Genomic DNA, 11,891 nt, shown 5'->3' on the forward strand with positions numbered 1-11,891 from the left:
CCTCCCTCTGCACAGTCCCTGGTCAGGAGTGTGATGGCCTGTTGTGTTTGGGACATGCATGTGTTTCCCTTTGAATTCCCATGTCCTCTGCTGCCCCTGTGACCCAGTGTTTAGCGGGGCGCATTCATGGGGGGCAGTGGCAGTGCTGCCACCAGCCCTGGGGCCATGGGCAGCATCTGCGTGGATTGGGCCAGCAAGTGGGGTTCGGTCAGGAAAAGAGTGGCCGGGGCCTTGCTGCCCTCCCTGCTGGTGACCGTGCTGCACGCTCAGCTCACACACTTGGCCTTGGGGCTTTGTGAGGGCCAGGGAGGAGACTGGAGCCTGCGCTGGGCCTGCGGCAGCTCACTGTGTAGGGCACCCCACCTTGACCTTCATAAGAGACAGAGCTGCTCAAGGTCCCGGGCAGAGCCAGGCATAGAAGCTGTCCCCTGGGCCCCTGCAGATTGTCATGGAGGCTGAGTATGGACTGAAACCTCCACAAACTGTGAGCTAAACAAACCTTTCCTTCCTTAATTCTGGGCATCAGGTATTTTGTATCAGCAATGAGAGAAAAGTAACCAAGACAGTAGAGATGCTGGCCAGTGGTTTATTGAATGTCCCCAGAGGCCAGTGGCCACAGAGACAGCAGCTCTGTGGAAAGCACAGTGAGTCCTTCTCCAGTGGCCCCGCTGGGGCGAGAAGAGTCAGGCACAGCTCTCCTGGCCTCAGGCCTAGGGGCCACACGGCCTGCTGGCTTCTTTGTATCCCAGGCCAGGGAGGCTCAGGGGCAGTGTCACAGCTTATTTCGGGGACAGCGCTGCAGGGCCTCCTTCAGGGCCTCAGCCAGGCGGTCCACGTTCTCCTGGCTGGCGTTGCAGCCCAGCAGGCCAATCCGCAGCACCTGGTGGGCACAGGGGGGCAGATGTTGGGGAGCCAGGAACCCAGGCCAGAGCTGCCCTTTGCATGGCACAGAGCTAGAGAAGGGGCCAACACGGTGGTCACTGTAGGTCAGTCAGCATGGCTGACCCAGCAGTCCGTTAGATGCAGGCCTGAGGTTTCCCAGAGCCCATGGGGATGGGAGGAAGGACATGCTGAGTGGGTGGGAAAGGCTCTCGGGAAGGGACGTCCCCAGGGCAGCCTTGCTGTCCCGGGCCGTTGATGCCCGTGTGGATTGGGGCACACAGGCCCCGGAGTGGGAAGGAGTCTGGTGCTCAGGCCACAGTGCCCCGGCAGTGTGGGGGCCCTCACCTTCCCTGCGGAGGGGCCCAGGCCGCCCGTGATCTCGATGCTGAAGGAGTCCATGACGTAGTCCACAATGTCCCTCCAGTTGTAGCCAGCAGGCACAACCACAGCGGTGATCGTGGGCAAACGAGCTGCCTGTGGGACGTGTGTCGCTCAGCCGCATGGGCCACATACCCTGCATGTCCTTCACGATCACCCGCCCAGCCTGACTGTCCTGGAGAGCAGGGTGGCCACACGGCTCCAGGATGGGGTGCCGGAGCACCTAAAGGCTTGGGAATGCTGCAGTCCCTATCGGGGGCAGGTCACACCCCCCAGGGCGTGTGGCCACCAACACTGGCACTTTGTCCCATGGGTGGCTCAGTGCCACCCATCCCTGCCATGCATGTGCACCACCGTGGTGGGGACGTGTCCCCCAGCCTCCCGCCCCTCCTCACCGGGTCCCTCACGAAGAGCTGCAGGCCCAGGCCCTGCAGACGGCCGTGCAGGTACGCCATGGCCTCACGGTGTCGCCGCCAACTAGCCTCCAGGCCCTGTGGGGAGAGGGGATGCTGAGGGGGCAGGGAGAGGGTGCCTGCGGCAGCTGCGGGGCACAGGATCCCCCATTTGGGGCAGCGGCTGGTAGGGGCTAGTCTGCTTAGGGTGGTGGCACAGTGCAGGTCCCAAAGGAAACAGGGAGGTGGGCATAGCCTGAGGGAGACACAGAGGGCACTGCAGAAGGCAGAGCCCGGGGCTGGGCTGGGTCAGAGCAGGCTCACTCTTCCCACAGGGGTGGCCCTTCCTGGCCCCCCCAACCAAGCCACTTGGGGCCCAGCCCCGCCTCGCCCATCAGTGACTGCTGTCCCCTGACTACCTCGGCTCCTGTCCTTCAGCTCAGTGAACTCCACTAGCAGAATCTACTGGAGCCAACGGGGCCTGCACCTCCCCACAGCCCTTCCCTCCGCCTCTCCCTTCCCTTCCCAGCTCAGCCTGGCCCTCAGCCCTCAGGCACAAACGCACGGTGCGGGTGACCACCAGCGCATAGACACCTTGCTCCATCCTGCCCTGCAGCAGCAGCTTGAGGGGACATGGGAGGGAAACACAGTGGCCTCAGCCAAGGGCCCTTCCAGGTCCTGCTTCTGGGCTGGTGGCCAGCGGTGGCCCTTCTTGGGACATCAGGACCCAGAGGACAGTGGGCAGTGCTTCGGTCGCCTTTCCTGTCCTGTGTCCCGAAGAGCCAGTGGCCCATGGCCACACGTGGCTTTCTGGGTCCTGACAGTGACTCAGCCTTAGACAAAACCACCAACCTGATCACACCCAGCTTCCTCAGCCTGGCTCCCTGGAAGCTGCATGTACCACAGGAGTGCCACCCGTCCCCGCCCCGCATGTGTGTCTTTGGCACTCTTGGGTCAGCGGGCTTGGGAGGCGGCCTTGGGAGGTGGTGGCCAATGCCTCCTGTGTGAGACATCTGTAGAAAGCCAGCTGGACCTTCATGCTGTCCCCGCACTGGCCCTGAGCTGCCCACAGGCATGTTCTGTCATGACGAGGCCAGAGGCCGTCACCCCGCACTCCGTGACCATGGACTGCCCGGCTCTCACCATGGCCCAGCTGCTTCTGCCAGCCCTGCTGCCCTGCCTGTGGTGCCTGTCAGACTGTGCCCGGCTCCCTCTCCCCAGCAGCTTGGGTTCCCTGCAAGTTGTGCCCGCCCTGTTCCCTCCAGCCCTGCCCATCCCCTCTGTCCCTGGCCCTGTGCTCCCAGCCTGGCCATGGCTGGCTACACCCCCTGCACACAGTGAGCCCGGCCATCACCCATGGCCCTCTTGGGCAGTGCCCTTGTCTCTGCCCATCCCGGGCCCCCTCCACCACAGTGGGAGGGCACACGGGGAGGTGCAGCGGCAGGGACCGCGCAGAGGCCTGTATTCGCCATGTGCCATACCCAGCCCTCCACACACCTGCTCTGCCATGAGTGCCAGACTCTCCCTCAGGCTGTACAGGCCAACGATGGGCGTGGTGTGATGGTACCTGTGGCAGCAGGGGCCCAGCTCACGTGCCTGCTCAATGCCAGCCTGCAATAGCAGCCACTTCCTGGCACCGACCCACAGCTGTTGGGGCAGCAGCTCTTCGGGGAGGGCAGCGGGCAGCAGGACGGGCGGGACCTGGAGGCGGCCGCCACCCCCCCACCAAGGCCCAGAACGCCCTGCCTTGGGTGTGGCACAGGGGGCTGTGGCCAAGATGGCTCACGGAGCCTCTGGTTCCCCCTCCTTCTGAGAGGTAAACTGAGGCCTGGAAGGGAGGATGCAGCAGGGGCAGGACCTAAGCCCCGGGGGGGATGGGGCTCATGGGGAGGCGGATGGGGCCTACACCTGGGGAGACGCAGGGCCTAGGCAGGGCTTCAGGGCTGTCCGTAGGACATCGAGGTGACGGGGGCCGAGGACCTCACCCACCCCAGTGCCCCAACCCGTCCCTGCCGGCCTCACATCCTGGGTTCATCGTCACAGCCCCAGAAGTTGGCCAGTAGCCTGATGTCCATTAAGAAGGAGCCGGGCTTCGTCTTGCGTGTGTAGACCTTGTGCCTGGAGGGAGAGACCCCGAGAGCCGCCCTGTGTCCCGGCGGCCCTCCCCACGTGCCTGCCCGAGGACCCTGCGGACCCAAGCAGGTAGAGGTCGCCAGCCTCCTGCTCTCCCCGCCCCCTCCCACAGGCACAGAGCGTGACTGCTGGCTCAAAGACCCAAGGGTCTGCTGCACTGGCAGCTCCAACCTACCCAGATGAGAGGGAAACTGAGGTTCGGGTCTGGGGTTGATGGCGCCTTCCTGGGCAGGCAGCCTCACAGCCGCCCCCGGCCCTGCCCGGCCCTGACACTGTCCCCTTGGACACTTTAAATGCATCTGTGGTCTGGAGGGTGTGTGCAGTGGGGCTCCCAGCTCCAGGTCAGACCCCTCCTCCCAGACCCCGCAGCCACACAGAAGCCTGATCCCTGGTGTCCTGTGCTGGGGTCCTGATCCCACCCAGGTCCCCAGGTCCCACAGGCACCCCCGTGGCCGGGCTGTGGCCGGATGGTGACTGCCTGCTGAACCCCTTCCCCAATTCCTCTGACCCAGACCAGGGCCGGAGGCAGTTGGCGGGGCAGCATGGAGACGGCCGCACGGTCAGACCACAGCCCAGGCTGGTCCAGGCAGGCCTGCGGGTCACTCACTTGGCCCTGTTGCTGAAGGAGAGCAGCGAGGTGCCCGGGGGGCTGTTGAGCACCTTCTGGGAGCCGGAGTAGAGGACATCGATGCCTGGGAGGCACAGGCTCCGGTTGGGTTTGGCCCAGCCAGGCCGGCCCCAAGCTACATCCCATAAGGCAGGGTGAAGGGTGGGGAGCAGGAAGGGGGTCCTGGGTTTGAATCCCAGGCTCAACAGAGCATCTGAGCAGAGCATGCCCCTCCCGGGCAGAGTGTGGCACCTGGGGACAGCGCTGCCAGCCCTGCACGTGAGGACAGAGCCCCTGCCTGCCCTGGCGCGGCCCCTGGCCTCCCCGACACCCACTAGGAGCTGGTCCCGCCCCCATGCCACTATGTGCCCAGGGCTCCTGTGTTGGGGGCCCTGGAAGAGGTGGCCCTGGAGGAGCGACAGGGCCACTGGGTCACCCAGCCTCGGGCATTTAGTTGCAGTAACAGAACCGAATATGTGCACCCAGCGAGGGGCGGGCGCTGCTGACCCTGGAGATGTTCTGAGCCAGACAGGCCAGTGCTGGCCACAGTGCGCACCTTGCTGGTCCATGTAGATGGGGACCCCGCCCAGGGATGCCACGGCGTCCACCAGCAGCAGGCACTGGTATCTGGGGTAGGCAGAGGGCAGTGGATGAAGGAGGACGGGGCTTGGGGGCCTCAAGGAGGGTCAGGACACAGATTGGTTCCCCGCAGGTCCCATGGGGTTCTTCAGGGGCAGCCAGGGCAGAGAGGCCTCAGGGGCCTAGGGAAGAGGTCAGGCTGCCGCCTGCCAACAACTGCCCATCTCAGCTGCCCGGCTGCAGCCCGGGTGGAAAGGACAAAGCCCGGATTCCAGCAGCCACGAGGCCAACTCCCCACCCAGGCTTTTGGGGACAGTGTGTTCCATGCCAGCTGTGGTGGGCAGGTGGACGCACTGAGCCCAGCTTAGGGTGGTGATTTTTATTCTCAGGTGGGGTGAGGTGGGGAGGCTGCAGGTGGGAGGGGAGGGTGGCCGGGCTACAGGCAGCGAGCAGCACCCCCTCCACAGCCGCGGGGCATCCAGCCGCAGAGCCCCTGCTCCCGATGCAGGCCCTGGGTCATCCTCAGTGGGATGAGCCAGTTGATTCCGCCCACATGGAGCAGAGGCCCAAGAGGCTCTTAGGTAGGGCAGGGGCCTGACCGGGCAGGGGCGGCTGGGCCACCTGCTACCCTGGGCTTGGGGACTGCCAGCCCCCGCAGCACCTGCCAGGCTCGGGGACAGCCCACCTGTGGCACAGCTCCCCGTAGCCGTCCAGGGGCTGCAGCACCCCGGTGGAGGACTCCCCGTGGGTCAGGAACAGCAGCACCGGCCTGTGCTGGGCCAGGCCCTGAGGGCAGAGGGTATGGCTGTGGACAGTGCACGGGCTTCCTTGGGAGGTGGCAGGCTCACCCCCACAGCCCTCCGTCCCCTGGAATGGGTGATTTGGGCAAAAAGGAAGTCAGGCCCCAGCTGCTGTCCGCCTATGGGCTGCCACAAGGTCCACAGTGCCCCTCGGTGCCCCATGGTCTGTGGGTCACAACTGGCCTGGCTGGCAGGAAGCAGGGGGTGCTGGTGGCTGGGGGCCAGGAACAGGTCCCGCCTCCCAGTCCCCAGACTCAGCCTCCTGCCTCCAACCTGCTGGCCCTGTCCACAGGACTGTCCTGACTGAGCTTCCCCACCAGACAGCACCAGGCTTCCCGCCTGTTCTCAGGGATGTGAATGTCTCCTGTGGCTGGTCCCGGTCACCAGAAAGGGCAGAAGGCCAGCCACTGCCCCAGCCCCTTGGCCTGCTGCTGCCTGGTGGTGCCAGCACCGCTGCCCCCAACCCCACGGTCAGCGCGCCCTGTACCTCCTCCACCTCCTGCAGTGTGTAGTAGCCTCCAGGCTCCTTGATCATGGGGTGCACAGAGGCTCCTGCAGGTGTGGGGGTGGCAGTGAGCAGCTCCTATGGCAGGGATGGTGCTGACCCACCCACCTTGGCACCCAGGGGAAGCAGAATGTGCTCAGTGAGAGGTGTGCTTCCTGGAGGGCCCCACCCAGAGTGCAGCGAGCCGGGCTCCCTGGCTCCACAGCCCCATGGTGATTAGTGAGCACCACGCGTCACCCTGCCGGCTCCCCATGCCCAAGGCCCCTCACAGAGAACCCAGTATCTGCTGCCCCGGGGGGATGAGTGGGTTGCTGAGGGCACAGTGCCAGGACCAGGCCCCGCCTGCCCTCTCAGAGCCCTGTGTCCTGTGTGGCCCCTGGGCAGAGTCCTGGCAGGGCATGTGCCAGGGAAGAGCCCCAGCTGGGCTGCAGGGGATGGCTTGGCTAGTCCAAGTCTGGTCTGTGCGGGGCCAACCCTGGCTCCCCTTGAACACAGCATGCGTGGACTGGCAGGGAGTGGCCAGGACCCTCCTGGGCTGTCCAGGACCATCTCGGGGTGGCGGGCACGGCCTGTCCTGAGCTCGCTGCTGCTCCTGCTGTCCGTAGCCTCTTGGAGAGTCTCGACGGGGAGGACAGCTGTCCCTGCTGCTGTGTCTCAGGGTTGTGCAGAGCCCAGAGACAAGGCTGTTTCTGAGACTGGGGAGGGTTCAGCCCTGAAACCCACGCTTTCACAGAGCAGAGCAACGCCTGCAGACCACGAGGGCTGCAGGGGCTCAGACCAGGAGACTATGGCCTGCCCACAGCCACTCCAAGTCTGGGGACCGGGGGCCCACTGTGCTGCTGCCCCTCAGGGTCTGTGGCTTCGGGGTGAGTGCTGCTGGACCAGTGAAGCCAGGGCTACCCCTGCCTGCCCTCCTGCCTCACCCTTACCGATTCGCTCCCCAATGTCTGCAGCCCGCAGCCCCCATACGCCGTTGGCCCCGACCAGAAAAGAGTCCCCTGGCTCCAGGAGGTTCAACAGGGCTGTCTCCAGGGCGCAGTGTCCCGAGCCGCTGACAGCCAGTGTGAGAGGGTTCCTGGTCTGGAAGACGTACTGGATGCCCTGCTTGATCTCATCCATGACCTGGGGCGGCGGGGGGCACATGGGTCACACCGCTGCTCTGCCCTGTCCTCTGTGGGCAGGGAGGTGGCTTGCAGACCGACCCCGGGGGCAGCTCGCTACCTGGAATATCTCCTTGTGCATGTGCCCAATCATCCGCAGGCTGCTGGCTGCCTGGACACGGGGAGCCAGGTTGGAGGGGCCAGGGCCCAGGAGAAGCCGGCTAGGGACGGAGAGCGGCTTGAGCAGGGCCTCCGGCGGGGCCACATGCAGCTGGTAGGCCATGGTCTGCGCCCAGACTGCCACCTGGGGCCCCAGGGAAGGACTGGCCTTGGCCAGCACCAGGAACATATCCCAGCTGGCCCTGCGCTGGTCACAGAGGTGAGGCTGATCGATGGGCTTCTGCTGTCCCCTGTCGCACACCTCTGTCATTGTTCCTTGAACCTTTATCCTTGTTTGTCCTGCTGTCAAGACCAGCAGCCTGGGAGTTGAACCCTGGTGGGCGGGGAGCTCTGAGCCCAAAGAGGCACTGGGTTTGGAGCGGCAGATCAGCTCCCACAGCCTTGGGACCCCCAGCCACGTGAGTGCTGCTTAGTCAGGGTCTGAAAACTCATTGCAGAGGGTCAGCGAGCAGTCGCATGCCCAGGCTGTGTGGCAGCTGGCGCAGTCTGAGAGCTGAGACAGCGGGCATGGCTGGGTTCCAATAAAACTTTATCTGCAAGAAGATGCAGCCAGATGTGGTGGGCCAGATGTGTGTGGGTGTGCAGGCACTGACCATGGCGAAGCAAGGGTTTCCTCGAGCAAGTGTGTGTGCACCATGTATGTGGACACCCCACTCACATGCACACTGGCACTCGGTCACACTCTCCCACTCACCTGGTCACTCACACACATACTTATGCTCACACTGACATACTGACCCACGCACTGCCACACTGGCACGCCCGCCGCACCCCCACTGGGACACACTGGGCCCGAACCTCTGGGAGGAAGCACTTCCCAGGGTCCTCTGTGCCTGAGGGCCTCAAGCCTGGACTGCACATGGCAAACACCCAAGGGGCAGAGGCAGGAAGAGCCGCATGTCCCAAACTCCCTGAGCCCAGGAGCCCAGCCTCGGGACCTTCTGGGCTGGTGGGTGTGGGGCCGTGGACTCTGCAGCCCACGCGTCCTGCCCAGCAGTGTGCTTACTGCCTTCGGGCTCATGGGCCACTGCTCCTAGCCTCAAACAAGCACCAGGGTCCTTCTGTGGGCAGAGAGGCAGCGGCAGCCCCGGCTGGCTCAGCGGCCCCCAGGCCTGCTCCCTGGCTCCGCACAGCGTGCACTCTGGCCTCGAGTCGGGCCCCAGCCCTGCCAGCCCTGTTGGCCCATTCCCCTACTCTGTGTTGACCGCAGGCCTCGCTGTGCCTCGCTGGGGCACAGTGCCCTGGGGCCTCCCGCCTGTGCGCCCCTCCAGGCCTCCCTGCCTTCCCTCTCCCGAGCCTGTCCTTCGCCAGCCCCTCAGGCCTCCTGCGCTGGCCCGGGCCCCCACCCAGCAGGCTCCGTGGCCTTTGCCCACGGTGCCCCTCTCCTGGACACTTGTCCCTCTCGGCTCTGCTCCCTCGACGCCCCCCGGGCTGTCCCCACTGTTTGAATGTCTGAGTCTCCGGATGACCTTGGACGCCCTTTCATGTTGTCTCACGCCTGTTTACGGCCACCGTGCTGGCAGGCCCTCCCTCTGCGAGCGCCAGGTAGGAAGTGAGGGAGGGCAGGGTGCAGGCGGGGAGGGGTGAGCGGGAAGCCTGGGGGTGGCCACCGAGCTGACACCGTCAGGGCCAGCCAGGTGTTGCGACACGGGAGGGCGTCGCCTCAGCACACAGGCTGATTGGGAGCCTGGGCGCTGCCAACCACACTCAGCAGGGCGGGTGGGGACGCCGGTCCGCCTGAGATAGGGCTGCCTGGGCCAGCAGCTCCCACCTCCCTGCTAAAGTGACGCTGTCACAGCGTCCACAGGGGCTGAGCCACAGGCCTCAACCTCCCCACACAGGGTGGTCCCAAGTCCCGCGGCCACGTGCGTTCTGCATCTGCCAACCTCAGCAGACGGCTCGGGGCTTTGCGGACTCTGAGCGGATATCCCAGGCATTCCTGTAAGTTGGAATCGGATCCAGCTAAGATCAACGTTAATTTCCACACAAAATTCAGCTGGGGATCACGAAAACACAAGCCCCGAGGTCCTCTGGGCAGCTCTGACCAAGCTCTTCCAGGCTCTCAGCCGGGACCTGGAACCTTCTCCACAACCTTCCTGGGGAGAGGCGGGAGGTCACCGAGGAGGCCGCGTTCTCCCTCCTCAGGGATGGACAGAGGGCTGTGGCTTCTGCAAGGCAGGCGGGGGCCCGCCCCACCTCAGAGCCTTAGGCCGCCTCGGGGTCTGCACGCCACACGCAGCCGTCTCTCGCCCCAGAGCGGCGCGCGTCCTCGCAGCGCGGGCTCCACCTCGGCGCGCTCAGGGTGCCCGGCGCCCGCAGCTGCCTCCCAGGCCCCGGGCGGCGTGGACGCCCTCTCTGCGGGACCCTCCTGCTTCAGCTCGGCCCGGGGCGGAACCCGTCTTTCCTTCCTCCACCCTGCGCTCCGCACCTCCGAAGGCTTCCCACGGCTTCCCGAGGTTTCCAAAGGCACGGGCGGCCCGAGGCTTCAGCGGCGCATACTCAGGAGGATGCAAGTCTCCCGCCCGGGCATCCGGGCGGACGAGGACGCGGCGCCTCCTGGGCGCCCTCCGGTGGGTGCAACGGGGAGCGCACCCGGCTCCCCACAGCCCATAGAGGTGTGCTTTCCCAGACCCTGCTCCCTGCCCTACCCTGCACCTGTGCCCTCAGCGGGTGGACTTTAACCGAGGACCCGCGCGGATCAGACCCACCTGCTCATCCTGTCGGGCTGGGTTCTGCCCCAGGGGGACGCAGGTCCCACCCTCACCCCATCTCAAGGGCTTTCGGACACATTGTCCTGTGAGAGGAGCTGCGGCCCGGGGGCCTGTGTGTCCTCCCCGTGCTGTTTTGTCCTGAGGGTCTCCTTAGACACCCCACAGGCAGGCACAGTTGGCTTGTCTTAAACCCAGGAAACTGATCTCCCCCAGCCCTGACATAGCCCAGCCTGGGCTAGAACTCTCAGTGACCGCCCTGGTTCAGCCTCCTGAGTGCTGGGATGGCAGGTGTGCACCACCGCCAGCTAATTGATTCCTGATTAGGTCCCTGTTTACTGTCGGGGTGCAGACCACCCTCGGGCTCCTTTCTGTCCGCCCTGTGAGAGGGGCCGGCACCTCACTTCTTCCTCAGCTTGTTTCTTCTCTGCCACTCATCTTCGAGCGTCTCTGAAGAGAACTAACAGCTTCGAATGTCGGGGAGAGGCGTCCAGGCTCCCGGCACCAATGCGCTGGCCCGGGACAGACAGATGTGGCAGACACTCGCAGAGGAGCGCGAGCCCGGCAGGAGCGCGAGGTGGCCAGGCTGAAAAGCCACCTCCCGGCCTCACCGGGGAGGGCATGGGGTGTGAGGGTGGAGCCTAGGGCCAGGCCCAGGGGCCCAGAGCCGGGCAGAGTCGCGCAGAATGGACTTTGTCGAGGGAAAAGATGGCAGCTGGGCCTGCGGGGCTCTGCTGAGTCTGTCACCCGTGGGCTCCTGTAGAGGCCCCGGCTTCCGAGCCCTCAGAATGTGGCTGCACTGGGGCCAGGGCCTTTCAAGAGGTGATCAAGGCTGAACAAGGTCAAGCAGGGGGCACGGCATGAGCTCAGGAGGCAGACGCTGGTGGAGCACATGGTAAGATGACGGTGTCTGCAGGCCGTGGAGAGGACCTCGGGATCTAGCCCGGCCCTCACCTCCGTCTCAGGCTCCTCCAGCAGGACTGTGGGAGACGGAAGTCCCCGGCCCGTGGCCACAGAGTGCCAGGGTGAAGAGGAGATAAACGGTGCCCAGGACACACTCAGGAGGCAGAGAGGCTGGCGAGGGAGGGTGCCGTCTGCTGCTGTCTGCTCCCAGGCCCAGCTCTGTGCTCAGGGCCACTCGGTGTCCACCCAGGCTCCCCCTTCTCTCGGGCAGCTGTGTGCAGGGAGAGGAGATCAGTGCCCTCTGCCGCGCTGCCCCCAGGGTCCTAGCACACAGTGCCAGGTGATGCAGTCCCCTGTCACTGGCTCCTGTTTCTGTGAGGTGAGGATTTGGGGAAATGGCAGGAAGAGCGCTCAGGCGGTGCCAGAACACCTGAGCCCTCAGCATCCACATGCTGCTGTTATCCATCATTCTCCAGGACAAATACAGGCCCCAGGTCCTTGTCCCAGCCTGTGAACGGACCCACCGTGGAGAGGCAGGTGAGGGCACGGCCTGTCTGGGGTTGCACACCAGAGCGTCGGATGGCTCCCACTGGACAGAGGGACCACCAGGGGTGGCCTCATCGTGGCAAAACATGCTCTACCATCCCGAGGCCTTGTTACCCCCTGGGACCCTAGAAGGAGGTATTCCCCAGACCTGTCCCTCTCGGTTACCTGTCTCCACCTT

General features: G+C 65.1%; 1 protein-coding gene across 1 annotated transcript; it reads right to left on the reverse strand.

Moving 5' to 3' along the window:
- Positions 1-570: 570 nt before the first annotated feature.
- On the reverse strand, positions 571-10,629 carry Agxt (alanine-glyoxylate aminotransferase). Its single transcript, XM_005411147.2, has 12 exons — positions 10,265-10,629; positions 7,498-8,089; positions 7,206-7,398; positions 6,259-6,323; positions 5,657-5,757; positions 4,949-5,019; positions 4,393-4,477; positions 3,675-3,770; positions 3,150-3,219; positions 1,656-1,751; positions 1,228-1,356; positions 571-880 (listed from the first exon to the last, which is right to left on the reverse strand). The coding sequence occupies exons 2-12, from the start codon at positions 7,804-7,806 to the stop codon at positions 773-775; spliced, it is 1,323 nt and encodes a 440-aa protein (XP_005411204.1). The 5' UTR covers positions 7,807-8,089; positions 10,265-10,629; the 3' UTR covers positions 571-772.
- Between the last annotated feature and the right edge of the window lie 1,262 nt (positions 10,630-11,891).

This window comes from Chinchilla lanigera, unplaced genomic scaffold, assembly GCF_000276665.1.
Source record: "Chinchilla lanigera isolate Chin_1 unplaced genomic scaffold, ChiLan1.0 scaffold00141, whole genome shotgun sequence".
NCBI classification, from domain to species: Eukaryota; Metazoa; Chordata; class Mammalia; order Rodentia; family Chinchillidae; genus Chinchilla; species Chinchilla lanigera.

Excerpts from the sequence above, each read along its gene's own strand:
- Agxt (XM_005411147.2), bottom strand. The coding sequence starts at position 7,806 with ATGACAGAGGTGTGCGACAGGGGACAGCAGAAGCCCATCGATCAGCCT. Across the intron at positions 5,758-6,258 it reads CACTGCAGGAGGTGGAGGAG|GGCCTGGCCCAGCACAGGCC; the intron begins GTACAGGGCGCG and ends CTCTGCCCTCAG. Across the intron at positions 881-1,227 it reads TGGGCCCCTCCGCAGGGAAG|GTGCTGCGGATTGGCCTGCT; the intron begins GTGAGGGCCCCC and ends TGTGCCCACCAG.